We start from the raw sequence: 20,420 nt of genomic DNA, 5'->3' as shown, positions 1-20,420 counted from the left end.
ATTAATTTCACACAGTCTTGCTTATCCAATCTTCACTCATCCAACGTTCTGTATTATCCATCACCGTCTGCCTCCTGCCCTTAACAATGTCCAGGGTGGGAGAAATAAAGAATCCTTGTTTGTTTTGGTGCTAAATTCATAAATATAGTGATTACTACATAACATTACTTTGTATTGAACTGCTTTTTCTCTTGATTTGTTATAAAGCATGATGTTTGGTACTTAATTTGTAAACTCATAACGTAATTTGATGTTTAATAGGCTTTTTCTTAATCCCTTCTTATTATCCAACATTTTCACTTATCCAATGTTCTGCCAACCCGTTTGTGTTGGATAAGTGAGACTCTACTGTATTTCAGTAATTGATTCTGTGGTTCTGCTAGAACTGAGATTAGCCATTGTGTTTAAGTCTTAAATAGTAATACAGTAGAGTCTTGCTTATCCAACATAAACAGGCCGGCAGAATGTTGGATAAGCGAAAATGTTGGATAATAAGGAGGGATTTAAGAAAAGCCTATTAAACGTCAAATTAAATTATGGTTTTACAAATTTATTACTAAAACATCATGTTTTACAACAAATTGACAGAAAAAGTAGTTCAATACATGGTAACGTTATGTAGTCATTACTGTATTTACAAATTGATCAGCAAAACACACAATGTATTGAAACAGCTATGAATCCGAGCAGGAGGCAGACTGCGCTGGGTAATACGAATGTTGGATGAGTGAAGGTCAAATAAGTGAGACTCTACTGTATTTACAAATTTAGCACCAAAACATTGCAATGTATTGAAACAGTTGTGATCTGGGCGGGAGGCAGACTGTGTTTGATAATACAGAACGTAGGATGAGTGAAGGTTGGATAAGTGAGACTCTACTGTATTATAAAAGTTTGACTGCAATTAGTAGTTTTTTTGCTAACAGTTCAATGTAAGAAATTGAGAGGGAGCCTGGCGTTCTCTGAATTCTTATGCTACAGAAACAAGACAGTGCCTACATCTATTTCTTTCTTGTGCCTATATTTCATTTCATTGCTTTTAGACAAAACACAATATTTCAGTGACAAAATAGCATTAATTTTACATGTAAGAGAGAAAGGAAGGGTACCCCAGTTATTCTTGGAGGAGCAATTCAGTTCCTTGAGGAACTGGGTGTGTTAGGTGATGAAGCAGGAATCTGAAGCTGGATCGACACTGCTATATAATGCAGTTTGTAACTGCATTATATGATCAGTGTAGACCCATAGAATTCAGCCCAATGTAGGATATTATTTGTTCCAATCTTTGCAATTAGGGGTTTGAGTAATTGCCATAAGTGAGTGGATTGCTTTTCCCTGCCATCCCAAGAAAGGCTGTTTGGTATTTACTGTGAATTGTTATTCAGGAATGGCTGAAAGAGCAACCCACCAAAAAAAAATGTTTTTTTTGTAAATTAGTCAGGTGAGCACTTTATAATTAAACTAGTTAGTAAGGGGCGAAGTCTGAACAATCACAATTGAAAGAACTGAGGACTCCTGACCTCTTGGTTGGCACATTGGGAATAGAATGGCGAGTGGATTGCTCCTCCCGCTATTTCAGAATGATCAGTCATGGTAGGTACCAGTTTTCATTCAATTTAAAATGATGTTTACGCTCCATGACTGACATAATTCTTATTCCAGGAATTAAACCCAATCTCTTTATCCCAGTATCCAATTAGAAATTACTTTTCAATTATGATAACATTTTCTTATAGTTTTCAAACTGGCCTTATTTTTAAGACATTCTATTTATTATCATTTATTATCATTTATTTATTTATATACTGCCTTTCTCACCTCTGGAGGGACTCAAGATGGTTTACAACATGCTGATGGCAAAAATTCAATGCCAACATATAGTACACAAAGAAATCATAATAACTCATTACTACATATAACTATGAACTTAAAATCAATTAAAACCTTTGAAATAAGACATACATTTAAACATTCAAACAAAGCATAAAATCATCCTAAATAAAAGCACATTATATCTTGAGAAAATTTGAATTGTTCCTCTTTAATAAAATTATAATGCAGCTTTATGGTGGATATAGCTCTGTATTTCAAGTCTGATTTTGCATGTGGGATTGTTGTCTTTTCAGGGTCGAATGCTTTTTTCCCATGATTATGTGTTCTGGTGCGGTGATTTTAATTACCGAATAGATCTTCCCAATGAGGAAGTAAAAGAACTAATTCGGCAGCAAAATTGGGATGCCCTTATTGCAGGAGATCAGCTTATTAATCAGAAAAATGCTGGGCAGGTAACACTTTGGATTTCCTTTACAGATGTATTTATTTTTTATCAGCTGTCTATAGCAAAGAATAGTATAAATTAGTGTGTTCTTTAGATATGTCTGATTAAACATCTGTAGGTCTGGATGATGATAAAGTAAAGTGACATTAAACCTGACTTATTCGGTACTATCCTTTTCTGGAATCAGTTGTGTCACTAGTTTGTTTAATCACATTTTATGCAAATTATTTCATGTTTGAATTTTTTACATAATTAAAAGAAAATAAATTCTTAACATAGTTAACTTTTTATTTATGGATTAATAAAATATTTTATTTTTGTAACTCAAGATTCCAAAAATAAACTATAGATACCAGAACAACAGAAGAAAAATTACAAAACTGGGTTTATGTTCCGGTAAGAAAATGTATTACAGTATTTAAATTAACTTATCTGATTGTCCATGTACAGATTAACATATTGTGTTGTAGTTTGTCTGCGTTTTAAACCAGGTATATCAGTAGCAGATTTGAACACCAGATGCATTTTTCTTCTGAAGAAAGAGTGTAATAAAGCAGAATTCTTGATGATTTAACTTTTCTCCTACAGATATTTAGAGGCTTTATAGAGGGAAAAATAGCTTTTGCCCCTACATACAAATATGACTTATTTTCGGATGACTATGATACTAGTGAAAAATGCCGTACACCCGCTTGGACAGACCGCATCTTGTGGCGGAGAAGAAAATGGCCTTTTGACCGATCAGGTGAGATGATGAAGAATTATGTGTAAAGTGGTATAACTACTTCTGATAGGATAGTATAGTGCTTTATGGTTTGTTTGGGTTTTCTTTTTTTTTTCTTTTTTAAAAAAAACTAAAACAATAGGAAAATGTATTTTTGTTTTCTTGGGATGCATGACTCCTGTAATATCATAATAATACAAAAATATATATGATAAATTACTTCATTGTAACCATTTTAACTTTACATTTTCATACATTGCTCACCTGTTAACTATTTAAATTGTGCAATATAAACATATCCAGAACCTTGATGCATTCAAAGTTTTGTGGAGAAGTTTCTTGAAAAACACATAATCAAAAGCTCTATCTTATCTCAGAATACATGTCAGGTTTTTTTAAAATTCAAATTGTCACTGGATGAGGTGCCCCCTGCCCATATATCTGTAAAAGTATGCATATTTTAGTTTCCATTGTTTTAATATGTTTGTATAATTTCTTAAATCACTTTTTAGCTGAAGACATGGATCTTCTAAATTCCACTTGTCATGATGAAAGTAAACTTATTTACACATGGAGTCCTGGAACTTTATTATATTATGGAAAGGCAGAACTGAAAACATCTGATCATAGGTATAACTTTGTCTTTTATAATACTTCTAACTTTTAGAAAAGCGATTTCATATGTCTCAGCCATTGCTTGATTTTTAAAATTGATTTATTATATTTTTCAGACCTGTTGTTGCATTGATTGATATAGACATTTTTGAAGTTGATGCAGATGAGCGACACAACATTTACAAAGAAGTAATTTCAGTGCAGGGGCCACCTGATGGTACTATCATGGTGTCCATAAAAGGGTCTTCATCAGAAGATAATTATTTTGATGATAACTTAATTGATGAACTTCTTCAAAAGTTTGCAACTTATGGTGAAGTTATACTAATAAGGTTAGGATATTCTCATTTCAAAAACACTATAATATTTCCATACTGTTAATTTGATAATGGGGTTGGTCATTTATCCTATTTATATTTTACAGATTTGTGGAAGACAAAATGTGGGTGACATTTTTGGAAGGAAGCTCTGCTTTAAGTGTTCTGAGCCTCAATGGTATTGAGGTAGGGAACATCCCTAAACATTTGTAACATACTAAGTTTCTGTAATGTATAGGATTGAATGATGTTCCCTATTCATAGAGTATAAATGTCCAAATAGTTTATGGATTTTAGGTATGAATTTTAAGCTGAAGTCTGCTGAATACGCCACTAATTCAGGAGTACAGTATATTAGAACAAATCATGCCCTGCAAGAGTGAACCCTTGGCCACCAGCAGGAATGCTCCTATTCAGAACACTCTTCAGCCTGAAACAAAATACTATATAGTACAATTCGAGGTTTGCAGTGGCCACTTTTTCCACTTCCTAAGACTTTCCTTTGTTCCGCTATATAGTGTATCAAGAGCAAAATTAACTTCTAGCTTTGAACTGCAATGTAGGAAAGTGACTGCTTTAAATGACACATACCAGAACTTTCCAGCCAGGATGGCTGTTGTATGCTTTCCCAGTTCTGAAGTAATGTGTCAATGTGATACTGCAGAGGTGTCAAACTTGTGGCCCTCGAAATGTTTTCTAATGGCCAGGAATTCTGGTAGCTGAAGTCCAAAACATCTGGAGGACCACAAGAATGACACTACTGCTATATAGCTTTCCTATAGTGTGGAAGAAACTTTTTAAACATCCTTTTTTCCTGACTCTACTTGCTAACGTATTCGTAGCACAACAAACTAGTGCATTCACATCTTCTTCTAATACCTCTTTGTATGTGCATATTTTTCCAGCCTTTCATATATCTGTCAAATCCAAAGAGGTAGTTCGTAGACCAATGCCAGTCCAGGAACCATCAGTTATGCATCAGTTATGCATCCATGTCACATTTCTGCGAAGGAAACTGTTATCGCCAATGTGCACAAATATGAAACCAGTCACTGGCACATTGGAACAACAATGAATTGCTTGCTTGAGAAGACTGCTTGAGAAGCACTGCTTTAGACCACAGGAAATGTAGGGCTCTCCTGAACCTAAAATGATTAAATGAAGGCCAGAAGCATTAGGAGATTGCTTCTGCCAAATTGAGAGATAAATACATTTAATGAGAAATTCAAAAGGGAAATCTTTAAAAGGGGAATGGAGAGACATGACAGATAGGGCAGAGCCCTGTGACTCACAGCAGTTTCCCATTCATGCTTTAAAGAATTTGAGCATAAATACTATATCTTTCTGTATAGTATAGCCATGCTAACCATCTCCCACTATAGTTTAAGATGGTTAATTAGAATTATTTATATATATTTTTCTTGACATTTTTGTAACCCATTGTAACGAAAACTTTATATGAATTGTTTAATACAAATTCAGCTCCTTGGGAGAACAATCGATATTAGTTTGAAAAGCCCAGACTGGATTAAAACCTTGGAAGAAGAGATGAGTCTGGAGAGAGTTAACATTGGATTACCTTCATCCACAAGTTCCACTTTGCTTTGTGAAGATGCAGAGGTTACTGCAGATTACGATATGGAAGGTTTGCCAAGCTAAAACTTTAACGTGTATAGTAGCAGCTTAACTATACTACATGAGTTAGTCATTACTAAAATCCAACATGTATCAGCTTGCTCTATAGTTATCTCACACTTCTGCATTCTTATACTTTTGAGACTAGTTCAGGAACACACTAGGTTTACTAAAGTGGTGAGATTTTTATTTGATGCATATTTGATTCATCATTATCTTAATATGTGTTTAAAAATCAGCAGGAATTTCCAAGAGCTTAAAGCCATTGAATGCTCAGTAAGTATTTGTAGTAAAATACTGAGATTGCATCAATTCTGGGTATATATAAAAGGTTATGAAATTTGATGATACTGTGAAAGACAGATATAACTATAGTTGTTTCAGATCCCTCTGCAGTAAGTGGTAAATGTTTGGTTGGTTATAGTTACACAAAAAGAATATTTTCCTTCATTTCAAGGTGACATTGATGACTATAGTGCAGAAGTAGAAGAAATTCTTCCCCAGCATCTACAGCCAACATTAGGTTCTGGTCTTGGAGCCTCACCGATCTCTTCCCCTCGTTCGAGCCCCTGTCAGTCGCCTACACTCTCAGATGGACCACCTCCAGCCCTTCCAACAAGACCAAGCAGGGCACCTAACAAAACTCCTGGCCCACCTTCATCTTCTCAAGGTATTATCACACCCTAATGTGGTTATCCTGAAGTTTGATCTTCACCATCCTCCCAGTGACAACACTGCTAAAAAAATAAGTTCCAGCTAGAGCAGGCATGGATAAGCTTCGGCACTCCAGGTATTTTGGACTTCAACTTCCACAATTCCTTACAGCCGGTAGGGTACACAGAGAAAATCCCTATAGTTATCATTTGTCATTGATCAAATATAATAGCACACACTCGACGGTAGAGAATAGAGCCCTTGAGAGCAGATTGAACCTTCCAACAAACTAAGCCTCAGGGCCAGAAATCTGTGTCTGTATTAAACTATTTGAGCAAAAAGATTTATTTACTGATTTTGTTGTGATATTTTCCTAATTTTTCATTCACAGTCTTACTTGATAATTTGGTGGTTTGAATTCCCCAAGCAAAGTACATCAATAACATGATTTAGCATCATATTAAAAGTATTGGGTATTCAATGCGACGATTTACCATTCCTTAGTATAATCATATAAACCTATATACATCAGCAGGGAACAACCCCTTGGTTATTTTAAATATTAGAACTTAATTATTTATATAAAAATGTTTATGTGTGATTGTGTATGTATCTGATGCAACATACCACCGTTTTCTTTGTATATGAAAGTGGGAATCATGATGGAAGGTAGAATGAAATTGTTGTGGAGAGTTTGTGAAGATATACTGGTTAGTCCTAGTAAATGTATGCAGAGAAGAGTACTAGATGCTCTCTTCTGAAACATCCTTCATCATATTTATGCTAATATAACTAGAGGTTAGATCAGATAAGTCACCAATAGGATTCTGGCCACAGCTGGACTGTATTTTCATTTACTTCTGAGCTCAAATAGGATGTAGAATGGTGACATCCTGTCACATTTTGTACAGAAACATACAAATCTGTTTTTTGCTGCTATAAGGGGAGAAATAAAGTAGTAGATTGCATTTTAAATAACAGATTAGTCATACAATCAAGCCAAGGCATGTGTTGACAAGTGCCCATGGGAGACATCAATATAGTTGATCTGTAGGCCTCTGAAAGAGTTGGTGTAGAGCATCTATACTGGAGTGATATGAATTTCTTTAAATAATATAATTTGGTGGAAAGGATCATATTTAAATAGTAGTGCAAATATTTGGATTTTTAAAAACACACATTTGTATATATTTTATGGCTGGTCAGGTTCTCCAGTAGATTTCCAACCAATTAGTCAACAACGAGAGAGTGCTCAAGGCTTGGAACCAAAACGCCCACCTCCACCCCGCCCTGGAGCACCTCCTGCTCGCCCTACTCCACCACAGAGACCACCTCCACCATCAGGTAAGCATTTAAAACATTGAAACTAAACCTTGAAATTGTTTTGTTCTTTGTGGTAAATGTATCTTGATAACTGACAGGGTTTGAATGTTACACTAAGACTTGCTTAAGCAGAAGGGTGGAGAACCTCTCCATGTGGTATTGGATTATACATGCCATTATCCTTAACCACCGGTCCTGCAAGCTGCATTTATGAGAACCAGAATTCAAAAGTTGCATCTAGATCATATCTAGAATGATACGACTTCAGGCCTACAGTCTCCTTGTTTCCAGCCCCTTAAGCACAGCATCAAGGAATAGTTTGGAAAGTATCAAGTTGGGTTGATTTAAGTAAACCATAATATTAATCACTGCTAGTTTGAATAATTTAAGATGTGTAATTAGGCTCAGAAAAGTAAAGTGGTTGCATAGTTAAGTCTTACCTATATTCATTTCCATCATGCTCTAGTTTAGTGTGATATCTAAACATGGAAACTCTTGCCTATCTATTAATGCTGCTTAGCTCTATGTCTGAAGTACCTTGGCTTAGACTGCTTGGATTTCTTAATCAGGGTTTGATACAGTCGGTCCTCCATATCAACAGATCTGTAACCATTCATTCAATCATCCACAGCTTTAAACTATTTTTAAAAATTCAGAAAAGCAAACCTTTATTTGGCCATTTTATATAAATGATACCGTTTTATTAAATTGCATATAATGGGACTTGAGCTTCCATGGATTTTGGCATCCACGGGAGAATCCTGAAATTAAAGCACAGCAGGTACCAAGGACCCACTCTATTTGAATCCTTAAGTTAGATTTCTCACTCTGTGTTACATTAACTTTGCTATTTGTGTGTTTGGTTGTGATGATTACATAGCTGTCGCAAATGTGATGTTCCATGTGAAATTTAAGCATAAAGATCAACAATTGTACTGATTGCAACTCTTGGTTTTTTGCCCTTTTTCACTGGATACTCTTTTTTTACTGCTGCATATCTTGCTCTTAAGGGGGTAAGAGTCCCGCACTTGCTAGAAAAGAAATTGGAGGTAATGACTGTTAATTATGATTAAAGTAATGAACAAGCAGTGATTTTGTATTTATATCCTGATTGGGAATAAAAGAAATGTATTTGTTGTAAGTGTGTTCACACACACAAGGGTTAACTACTTGAATCCTTGAAAGCGGGTTTTTTGCTCATGGAATGAGTATTGTCCATTTATGCTGGATGGGACTTGAGGCATATCTTGCCTTTTCTTTTTGACTATTGTACTTTTGAATCTAAGCAAAAGACAAATTTATAAGATTGGATTTGGTCTTCAGGGGAGTATTTATCAGCTGCTTGATTAATTTGAAAAGTAGTTTTGCAAAGTGTTCACAGAGATAATGATTACAGGATATCAGGAAACATTTTCTGTAGAGTCCATCCTGTGAACAGTGTTAAAATTAGTGGCTTGCATTCTAGAGTTTCTTCTGTGATGTCTGTTTCTGTAGCAATTGTGTGTGCATAATAGAAGGTATAAAATACTTTGCAGGGAGATCAGCATGATTTTTAACTTTCTCTTGTTTTTGAAATACTTTCAATTCTGTCACTCAGATGTAAAAAAATTCACCTAGTTGATATGGCTATGCTCTACTATAACAAACAAATTTCACTACTTTATTCCAATCAAAGGATCTTGCGGGGGGGGGGGGGGGGGGCTGCCTTTGCTCTCTCTTCTGCATTGCCTTTGCAATCCATACTGCTTTTCTGCTTTTTTTCTGATAAGGTCTTGGTGCTCCTCCCAGCCCTAATGTAGCTAGGAGAGAAGAAGGTAATTGTTTTTCCTAACACTTAACTTGATTTTATTTTTTATTTTTTTGTAAACTACATGTGTAGTCTGTCTTCGCATTCTATTACTGAATTTTAAGGCTTCTTTTTATTTAATAACGATAAATGATGCTATTTAAATATATTTCAATCATGTTCAATGTAATCAATTCTATTTGCTTTTAAAATAATTCAGAAAACATTAATAAAGCTTTAAACAGCAATGTATTGCGTGGATTTGCCATGAAAATCTGCAAACTTATACATTTATATAAATGTATACATAGGTAAATGTAAAGGTTGTCCCCTCACATTAAGTCCAGTCATGTCCGACTCTGTGGTGTGGTGTTCATCTCCATTTCTAAGCCGAAGAGCCAGCGTTGTCCGTAGACACCTCCAAGGTCATGTGGCTGGCATGTCTGCATGGAGCGCCGCTAAATGTATACATACACACAAACAATTATGGCATAATTGCATTTACACATATATTATTTATTTTATAATTCTATATTTTCAATGTATGAACTATATATGTATAATATTTTACAGTTTTTACAGTTGTTAAATAAAACTGTATGAGAACAAAACATTTTTATTGAAGATATGGTATGGCAAGGCTGCCTACAACAGAACTGTGACGTCTATTTTGAACTGAAAATATATTGCTTTTGTTTAGAATAGAAACTGAAATGTGACAATTGGTCACCTTATAAATCTTCAAGATTAGGGCATTTGCAGCATTCTGTACTAAACCTCGGTTGTCAGTATACACATTTGCATTACCAATAGTACAAATGTATTTCTTCTTGTTGTTCTTCATATGTCAAAGCTCAGAAAAGCCCTGGGCCACAAAGAAGAGACATGGGTACTGTATATTCAATACTTTCTGAATTTAAGAGAACCTTTACTACTCTGAAGTATATTCTAGTATAATAACCTACTTCTTTTTCTGTAGTTCAGAGTCAATCACCACCTCTAACTGGAGTAACAAACACGGGAGCTTCTGGATACACTACTGGTAGACCGGTAGGTATTCAAATCTTGATTCAGATTAGCTAATACCAACCAGTTCCCCTCCTTCTCTGTAGGACAATCTGATGCTATCCAAATGTGCTGGATTGCAGCTTTCATCATCTTAACCAACACTTGTATATTTTCTAAGGATGGTAGGTAGATCATGTGATCACATTTAAAAGGTGCTTCAAAATTCTCACTAGTTCCTATTTTTGAACAAGGAGCCACAGTGGCACAATGGGTTAAACCCTTGTGCTGGCTGAACTGCTGATCTGAAGGTTGATGGTTCGAATCCACTAGACGGGATGAGTTCCCATATGTCAGTTCCAACTTCTCACGCGGGAACATGAGAGAAGCTTTCTACAGGATGGTAACACATCCTGGCATCCCCAGGGCAGTGTCTCTGTAGACGGCCAATTATCTCACACCAGAAGCGACTTATAGTATGTTCTCAATTTGCTTCTGACACAATAAAACATTTTTAATACAGTCTTTACAGCATAGTCTTAAGCCTGGAAGTGGCAGTGAAAATCTCATGGAGAATAAAGTTACTCAACTTTGAGTATTGCTTTTCAATCTGAATCCTTGGTATCCTGGTCAAGTGCCCACAATAGAACTGACTGGTGTTTATGTCATGATCTGATTTACCTGTTTGAAATCATTGTGCTGAGTTTAGCTTTACCTCCTTTCTTTTGAATATTGCATAAAGTTTCTGTCTTCTAAATCTGGAAACAATGTGTATCTTCTGATATCAAAACAAAATTCTCTTTTGAGGGTAAATATAATTCATAATATTTTCTGAGTGCAATGTTAGAAACCCAATCAATAATGTTTACAATGGCAGATGTGGGATTTTCATGTACTGCTCATATTTGGAAAAATGAAAAATAGCTTAAAGAGATTGAAATAGCAGGATATTAATTCACAAATAATGGCAGAAGCACTGTGCTTGATGCATTTCAGACTATTCCTCCTCGAGCTGGAGTCATAAGTGCACCATTAAGCCACGTCCGTCCTCCCGTGGGAAGAAACACACCAGAACTCCAACCGAAACCAGCAGAACTGCCAAGAGGTAGGGTTGTTAGTGTCTTTTCATTTAATAAATCTGGATCGTAGTTTTAACGGATAAGCTTGTATTGCGCAGTCCCAAAACAGTCTTCTTCACTCTTATACTCGTACATTTTATATTTACACATGATTCTATGATTTATATTAAAGATGAGGTAATTCTCCCTACCTGCTGACATCCAATGTTTCAGATATTAAATGTGCTCAAGAACATGTTTAGGTGTTGACTGACAAAATAAATATGTAGAACATTATGCATTACTTGTGTTTGCAGGATCCCCTATGCTTCCTGAACCTATTAAACCACAGGCTGCAACTCCCAGTCCCACCCCTCAGCAGCCTCCTGCCCTAAAGATGCAGGAGCCTCTTATACCTACAGTCGCACCATCTCAAACACCTTCTCCACAAAATCTGGAAGCCCCGCCACAGCCGCCCCCACGAAGCAGGTCATCCCAGAATTTGCCTTCAGAACCCGTTCCTTCAGAGAAACAAGTATGTATGCCATGTCTCTTTAATATTACATTTTGGTATAGCTTTTTAACCATAATTCCCTTATAGCCCTATTTTCCTAGCAAGTCTACTTAACAGTAGTACTCACAGTCTGCTGCTATCCTCCTTGTTTGTAAACTGACAGTACAGACCAATAAAAAGCCACAAGAAGGAAAGGAAATGTGCTAACCTAACCCATCTGATAAGAAAAGCAGTGCAGGTGAATTAGACTATCAATTTAAGGTGGTTAAATACCTTTTCCCCCAAAAGGTTCATGTATCTGGGAAAAGGATTGTGGTGATATATGCTTTTGTGTCTAGATTATTATGCAATTAATTAGTGTGACATGATTTGCCCTGGAGCAAGTGCAGACCTGATTGTGTACATAACAAATTAGAATTTAATACCCACTGAGTTCATTGGGACTTCATCAATAGTAAAGGTGGTTGTGAATTTTTGCCTTGCAGCAGAATCATGTGCATATTTACTCAAAAGCAAGCCTTACTCCATTTTGTGGGACTGCCACTAGATATGCACAGGATTGCAGTCTTAGTAAATAAATAAGCCATTTTATAACCCAATAATTATTACTAATATGAATAAAGGTAAGCATTATGTTTTTATTACAATACCATGTATTTACTCATATATCAGGGTTTTTTTTAAAAAAAATGACACAAAAATATCCCCCCCCCCCCAAAAAAAAACAACCCTAACAATAACAGGGCTTGTTGTTTTGTTTTATTTTAATGATATCTTACTATATAAGCTCACCCATGTGGCCGTTGAACATTGTTCAGGCCAAAAAAAGGGAGAGGAAGGAGGCAGGGCTGGCTTTTCCCTCCACATGGGTGCCATTTATGTCAGATGGTAGTTGTTTATTCGTTTACAAAACTTAAATCTTAAAAAATAGAATAATACAAATATGAAATAATAAACAGTAAAAATGAAAAACAGCATGAATCTGAAAAGAAAGCAGGAAATAGTGTCAGTGCAAAGAATTTTAAAATCTCTAAAATATTTATTAGAAAGAAGAAAAATAAAAAAGTCTTCATCTGCTGTGCTATGATATGGAAGAGGGCAAATTTAGGTGAAATGTATGATATTTATGTGGTGCCACAGCTTTTCCCAGCAGCTGGTAACCCATTCAAACTTAGTGTATCCTAGAACGTGTCTTCCAGCTGGTGACATAAAGTCTTTCTGCATGTATTTGTTATTGGAGTAACATCTAACACTCACATATTTGGGTCAACATAGTGCTCAGTCACTTTTGAAAGATTTTATATTGGCTTTCTTCCTAATACTTTCCCTTTGATGTCTGTCTCTTTCTCACAAGCAGGATCAACCAACAGGGTAAAAGGTACCTGACACTTTACTGGTCTTAACATTATCTCCATCCATTCTTTGTTATCCATGAGTTCTAGCAAAAATGATGTATGAACAGTTATCTGCCATACATCTGCACTTGCATTCAATCCACCTGTCTACAAAAATGGGCAGACATACCATAGTTCTTTTTGTTATTGTGCTAAGGGACTTTGTTTAGCTTGATAATGTTATAGCTTGGTAGAGCAAGAGTTCTCAGATTGCATTGTGCAAGCTCCTCTCTAAGATGTTTAAGTGACCTATTGATTACAGCCAGTCTTCTGAAATCAGAAGGTAGAGTCTTAAAGAAGAATGCTAGAAAAGCAAAATGTATGCAACAATTTCATCATTATTCCTGCCACTGATACCAACAGTGGTCACAAAGAGATGCAGCTGCTGTATTGAATGTGGATGGCAGTGTAACAAACTATACTCGTTCTTCCGTAAGAGGGCCCACCTTGCACTTTGAGAACTGCTGCTGTAGAGATTTCATAATTCTTCATCATACTGATCAACCAGGTTAGCCTCAGTCTATTGCGCAGTTTTAAAATGGATTTAGTGAGGAAAAACATTGTGTTGGTTTCTTATTCTCTTTTCATGCGAATCATTGCTTCTCTTTCAAGTTTCAAAGAAGTGGATCTTTTATCTAGTTTAGTTTGAGGACTAATCTTGAGTTATTAAACACAAAGGTCCTCAGGTTCTGAGATGTGTTCAACATCTAGTTAAATATAATTATAAATTACTGGACTTATAGTCAGTAAGTGTGTTTGGGGATTACATTCATAGTAACTGAACCTTGATCCTAAACATGAGGACATCTCCATGCTGGAATGGAGAGGTGGCAGTGGATCCAATACAGGACAACCTACATAGACTAGCTGCAAATTGTCAACTTGCCCATCCCTCATGCTTCAGTGGTGCAGTTGAGCTCTAGTTGAAGTATAGTCAGTGTTTCGGATGGATCTGAAATTTCAGTAGAAGAGATGTTTTATAGTATGACCTAATTACCAACCAACCAACCAGACAATTTGGCTGCATTACCCTCCAAATGATATGTATATCTACTTAAAAATGTAGAAGCTTAGAATATGAAAAACAAAATGTTACTAACACTTTCATTGTGGTAAAGACTTCATGATAACATCACCCCTTTCTGCATGTGAACATGTGATTATATTGAATCATTTATGCAATATTTTAATTTTGCAAATACTGTTTATACCTAAAAGTGTTTTTATTCAATAGTTAGACACCATTTTGTTCAAAAGATTGTCTGAAACACTCTATCTGCATCCATTTCCAAAGGGGTGGTTACGGTAGTTCATCACATAATAGTTGCCCCCGCATAATAGAGCGAAAAGGGGAGGGGGGTAACTATTAGGCAATGAAATACAATATATTTGTCTGTTCAAATAAAAATAACAAAGTCCAGTGGAAAACGAATGACACATTTCAGGTCTGAGTTCTTGGGGAATACACTATATCATCCAAGATTCCAGGCTATCTATCTATCTATCTATCTATCTATCTATCTATCTATCTATCTATATACAGTGCCCATAGTTGGAGGTGAGATTATGACTTATGACAGAAAGTTATGGTATAATTTTTTTCAGTCTTTAAGATACTATAATATTCCTTGGTTTTATTTTGCATCTGTTAGTATGTAGATGCTTAAATAAACTGTCTAGTAGATGTGTATACTTATGAATATAGATCAGTGAATGTTGTGAAATTGTTTTGTATAGAAAGGAAATTAAGTGAGTATCTTTTAAGATCATAAAGTAAATTACAAAAGGCAGAAATTCAAATGCCATGGAAAATGTGGAAAGATCCTTTAGCAATGAAGTTACATGTTTGAGCACTGTATTTACTTTTCAGATTAAAACAAATGGAATTCATGCCATTCAGCTTGAAACAAAGCTAAACACTGATCCTTTTGAAGATCTGCCCCTTCAGCTGCTTTCGGCATCCAAGATTCAGTCCTCAGTTCGAATGTCACCAGTACCTTTAAACCAAAAGAAGCTGACAACGTTGCCTTCTGCAACAGACTGTTTTAATACCTTGGGTAACATAAATTGCATGCCAGCAATGCCACTTATTCCAACATATAGTAAACTTGAAGAATCAAAATCTAGTTCTTCAAATCTATTTGCTATTAGCACAAACCCATTCACTGAGGAAACAATTAATGCTGGGAATCCATTTAGAACAGAGATCCAGGAATCTGGAGCAACTTCACAAGGTTCATCAGAAGGACCCGCTGCTTATACATATCCACCCCTAAAGCTTTCTGGTAATCAAACAGGCAAGGCTGCATTTTCTGTCAATGTGTTTAAAGATGATTTTCATTTGCAAAGCACACCTTCCATATCTAACAATGGAAAACCAAAAGGATGGGTAACCTTTGAAGAAGAGGATTTTGTGTTGAAGCTGAAATCGCCGGTAAATCTCACTGAATTGAAAAGAGCTAGTTCCCTGAAAGCAACTTCTTTTCCAGATTCACTGAGTACTGATTATAACATATTTAATTCAGACTCTACCATTTACAGCACCCAGAGCAAGAGCTTGGATTTTCCCCACCCATTACCAGCAAGACCCCCACCTGCACCCCCTATACCCTCCAGATCCGCCAGCATGAGATCCACTATCAACCCTTTCGTTCCCCTGACGTCTAATGTTTTATCAACCCAAGATTTTACAAAAAGATAAATTCTTTTAAACTGGATATTTAATCTACTCACTAAGAGTATCCACTAGAATGGGCATTGATGTAATTTGTTATGTGCAATAATTTTGTCAGATGCACTGAACCTTAAATATTAGATCACTATGTACAAATTTTAAAGTTGTATCTGTATATATGGTAATGCACAAAGATAATTCTGTAACTGATCAGATTATGCCACCTCTAAAAGGGCACAAAAGGAAAATATATTTAAATCCCATTATAATTCATAGGAGTCTCGTAGAAAATTAGATGTTCTTCCCACTACTGAAAAACAAAGAGAAGCCACAAGTACTACTTTCTCTGGAAAATGCACATAATTTGTATTATTTCTGTTCCTTGTGTAAGAGTTGAATTGCTATTTTAAATATTCTTCTTGCTGGTAGAACCTATAATTACTTCCATTATTTGATAATTCGTGTATTTATAAGTCCTGACCAAAGAACTGCCAAAGTTTAATTAAAATACTGACTGTTTAAAGGTAATATGGGGGAAATAAATTCTATTCCAGAGATTTATGAATATTTCATAGAGTGAAATTCACATAGGAGACAAGGAAACATTTACGTAAATAGCATATAGTAATATATATTATGTTTCACTGCAAATATATTATTGTTTTACACATGTGGGAAATGTGATTTAATTATAATCCCACTTTACTTTTTGCTTTCAACACAATTCAAGGTGAACAACTTTCCCATTCTAACTTACAAGAAAAAAATGATTTTTTGCTTTCAACGTAGAGCAAAATCTTGTTACTGAAGTATTCCATACAGTCATTTTGATATGAAGATGTGGGTAAAGAAGTAATCGTATATATGGTCCACAAATTTCAATTTTGTTTGCTTCCTGCCTTGCTATGTATAGAAGTGCTGTGTTTCAAATTTGGTTTCAGAAGAACAGACTATTTTTGTATTGTCCCATTACATTTTTTTAGAAGTATGAGCTTCCCAAGACAGAAGCAAGCTGTCAGAATCACACAGGATGTTTAACGGATGTAATTTTGTCTGAGGTTGCACAATGCTTTGTAAATCCAAAAATGGGGATAGCCCCATGTTTTTGCAACAAATGGCATTTAACTATATAGTATTTCAGTGCCATGAAGGGTTTTTTTCATGAATACTTTGTTAGATGAGCTAGACTCCCTTTCTTATTCTTGTCACAGCTATTTATATTGCTTGCTTGCTTTTTTAAATTTGTGAAAGATCCTTTTTTTAGAGGGGCCTCACTAAATGTGTCTGTTCTTATTACTCTGTTCGCAGTCTGCTCGTAACTGATTAGTCAAGCAAATCTGCTTGTCTGCTCCTTCATAGCCTATGAGTGAACCACAACATTCCTTGGAGCAGAGGGGGAAACATTTCTAAGTTCTTTAATACTGCCTGAGTATATTTGTAGACATCATCCCATTTAACACTGCATATCTATCAGCTGCAATTGATTAAAGAAGTAAATACAGTAAGTTCTATATCGTGCTTTTAAAAGTACTTGTACATTTTGAAACAGCCGTGGTACCATAATATAACCCTTGTGCTTCTGTATGTGACTTAACTAGTTAAAACTCTGATTATTAACATTTATGTGATCGTGCTTTGGTATAATATGCTAGCCAAGCAGTTGTGTTCTGGAAAGTTAATGCAAATTACAGTTCAGTGATATGTGGTCCTTGTTTAAATATTTATTTTCAATTATTACAGTTTTTCTATAGTATTTAAAATATATTCCCCAAAGTACTACAAAATCTGGCAGCAAACTACCACAAATATGCAACAAAGCACCTACAAGCATCGAATTAATAATTAACCATCATAGTGTTTATTGCTGAATGCAATAACATATAAAAATTACCAACTGTGTAAAAAACTGTTATATGTTTTCATGGAGTGTGTTCCCTGTGGCAGATTGCTTTGTTAATGTGTAACAAATTATTGCTCGTGGTACACACAAGACTTGACTATATCCATTACAAAAGTACAGTATTAATTCAATAGTCTACATTATCCATACATATCCTGTGAAATGTGAAGTTGATTAATGAAATAAATAAATAAATAAATATTTCAGAAGACGAGTCTCCAGTCATTGACATTGCAAGAGTGTTGCTCACTAATGTGTCCTCGGGTTTTTGGCAGTCTTGTGCCAGTTATGAAAGACAAACATAGAATTCAGAAACATTGTATATGATTGATGGTAAGATGTCCAGACTGATAAGAATCATATGTGGTCCCTGCTCATTTTGCTTTGGCTTCTTTTGATACTTCCCAAAAAGGTTCCTACACTCTAATGTTAGTTATTCCATGTCCTAAAACAGGCTTGGTCATCCCCTTTAGGCCAGTAGTTCCCAACATTTTTTCACCATGGACCACTTGACCAAGGATCACTTTAACCAGGGACACTTTGGCCTGGGACTACTCTCCAACATTAGTACCAAAAGAATTACAAATTGGTTTTTGGTCAACTTTTGATGTGGTTTGATTATTTAGGGTATTTATTTAGAAAATTGCATAGGATAAACCACATTAGCTTTAGTTTCTGATACCAAACATATGCCATCCAGTAATCGCCATCTGCTCACCCACAGAAAACCATATTTAATAATCTGGAGCTGATATTGTAATAGTAATCTTTCATGGGTAGCCACCTTCTCTCCTCCTAACATTTCCATTGCCGCGGCACTATAAGAGGGTTTCAAGAGACCAGTCGATCTCATTGCCACATGGTTTCAAGGCAATGGTGTAGTAATGGTGAGGCCACGGACCATATTTTCGTTCACATGGACCACTGGTGGTCCACAGACAATAGGTTGGGAACCGCTGTTTTAGACTGAGGGGTTGAGCGTCCTTTGCTATTTGTCATCTGTTTTTTGTCTGGTGTTTCTTTATCACCTCCTGACCACCAAACTTGTGATGGGATGAAAATTCATGCAGGGAGTTAACATCAATACTCCAGTTAAGCATTCTTAAGTCCTGGGGTCTCAGGAAATTTATATGGGAAAATGAGCTGGCTCTTTGTTAATTGCTTAGGCTATTTATTATAGCCACTTATCCTGCAGGAGAGATAAAGCAGGATATAAATATTATTATTCTTCTACTACTAATTATAATAATAATAATAATATGCAGTCATAGATATACACTTCTCTTAGGAGAAAATCCATGTCTAGGCACATTGCTTTTATTATATTACGTGTAAGGGACCATACATTCATTGCATTACAGCTTATGGCAGGGAATATATTACATTTTCATTAGAAACTTTACAGATCTCTGGAAGTCTTTTGTCTATTTAAAACATAGATTGTAGAACAGTATCTTAAATAATATCGGTTTATCCACTAAGGAAGAGCTTTCCAAACATTTCATGTTGGCGACGTACGTCCTTATTCTGCCTTTATCACAGGATTAGAACCTTACAGAAATTAAAAGACTAAAACATACCACTAAAAGTACAGAGAACAATGATAGTAAGTATACACTGTTGACCACATTGTAGACACTGAGAATTTGTAAAGAGACACCATGGGCTTAAAGTCAACCTCAAAAACTCTGGCATAGACACTGAGAACTGGGAAGCCCAGGCCTTTGAGCGCTCCAGCTGGAGGTCAGCTGTGACCAGCAGTGCTGCAGAATTTGAAGAGGCACAAATGGAGGGCGAAAGAGAGAAACACGCCAAGAGGAAGGCGCATCAAGCCAATCCTGACCGGGACCGCCTTCCACCTGGAAACCAATGTCCTCATTGAGGGAGAACATGCAGATCAATAGGGCTCCACAGTCACTTCCGGACCCACCGCCAGGACAATTCTACTCAGACAACGAGGGATTGCCTTGAAGCCTGGAATTATTGGAAAATCAAATTACATCTGGTCCCAAGCATTTCAGAAAGGAGACACTAAAATTGAGGTTAGTGCAAGCCTGGGCAAACTTGGGCCTTCCAAAACTGAAGTTTTGGACTTCAACTCCCACTCATTCCTAACAGCCTCAGGCCCTTTCCTTTCCCCCCTCAGCTACTTAAACTCAGGCCTGGGTTAGTGAGTTATGCTCTCATCTCTGAAGGTGCAGAATGAATGCAGCTTGACACCACTTTAACTGCCATGGCTCAATACTATGGAGCCATGGGATTTGCAGTTTGTCACAGTGGTTCTCAACCTGGGGTCCCCAGATGTTTTTGGCCTACAACTCCCAGAAATCCCAGCCAGTTTACCAGCTGTTCGGATTTCTGGGAGTTGAAGGCCAAAAACATCTGGAGACCCCAGGTTGAGAACCACACTATTTGACCAAAAAGGCTCAAAAACTTGCAAAACTACGACTGCCTTAACCCTACAGTGTTGCATCCTAGGACTGGACAAGTAAGATGAGAGCCCCGCCCCTCTGCCCTATCAATCTATCCTTTCCCCGCCCACT

At 36.2% G+C, this 20,420-nt stretch overlaps 1 protein-coding gene across 12 annotated transcripts in view; it reads left to right on the top strand.

The window, feature by feature from the left end:
• SYNJ1 (synaptojanin 1) overlaps positions 1-18,086 on the top strand; it is a 58,516-nt gene extending 40,430 nt beyond the window's left edge. For 5 of the 12 annotated variants that reach the window (XM_060770413.2, XM_060770414.2, XM_060770412.2 and 2 more), the window contains 15 exons: positions 2,127-2,285; positions 2,867-3,023; positions 3,515-3,632; positions 3,734-3,949; positions 4,042-4,120; positions 5,417-5,579; positions 6,027-6,239; positions 7,430-7,567; positions 8,557-8,595; positions 9,316-9,360; positions 10,186-10,221; positions 10,312-10,382; positions 11,334-11,442; positions 11,713-11,930; positions 15,174-18,086. In XM_060770413.2, the coding sequence (XP_060626396.2) occupies positions 2,127-2,285; positions 2,867-3,023; positions 3,515-3,632; positions 3,734-3,949; positions 4,042-4,120; positions 5,417-5,579; positions 6,027-6,239; positions 7,430-7,567; positions 8,557-8,595; positions 9,316-9,360; positions 10,186-10,221; positions 10,312-10,382; positions 11,334-11,442; positions 11,713-11,930; positions 15,174-16,004 (2,592 nt within the window). In that variant the 3' untranslated portion in view covers positions 16,005-18,086. Of the gene's footprint in view, positions 1-2,126; positions 2,286-2,866; positions 3,024-3,514; positions 3,633-3,733; positions 3,950-4,041; positions 4,121-5,416; positions 5,580-6,026; positions 6,240-7,429; positions 7,568-8,556; positions 8,596-9,315; positions 9,361-10,185; positions 10,222-10,311; positions 10,383-11,333; positions 11,443-11,712; positions 11,931-13,263; positions 13,288-15,173 lie in introns of all 12 variants that reach the window. The other 7 variants (XM_060770422.2, XM_060770419.2, XM_067466701.1 and 4 more) reach the window with 5 other exon arrangements.
• Positions 18,087-20,420: the final 2,334 nt, after the last annotated feature.

This window comes from Anolis sagrei, chromosome 3 (assembly GCF_037176765.1).
Source record: "Anolis sagrei isolate rAnoSag1 chromosome 3, rAnoSag1.mat, whole genome shotgun sequence".
Taxonomy (NCBI): domain Eukaryota; kingdom Metazoa; phylum Chordata; class Lepidosauria; order Squamata; family Dactyloidae; genus Anolis; species Anolis sagrei.
The sequence above is the reverse complement of the archived record's forward strand: the minus strand, read 5'-3'. Positions and strand labels throughout refer to the sequence as shown.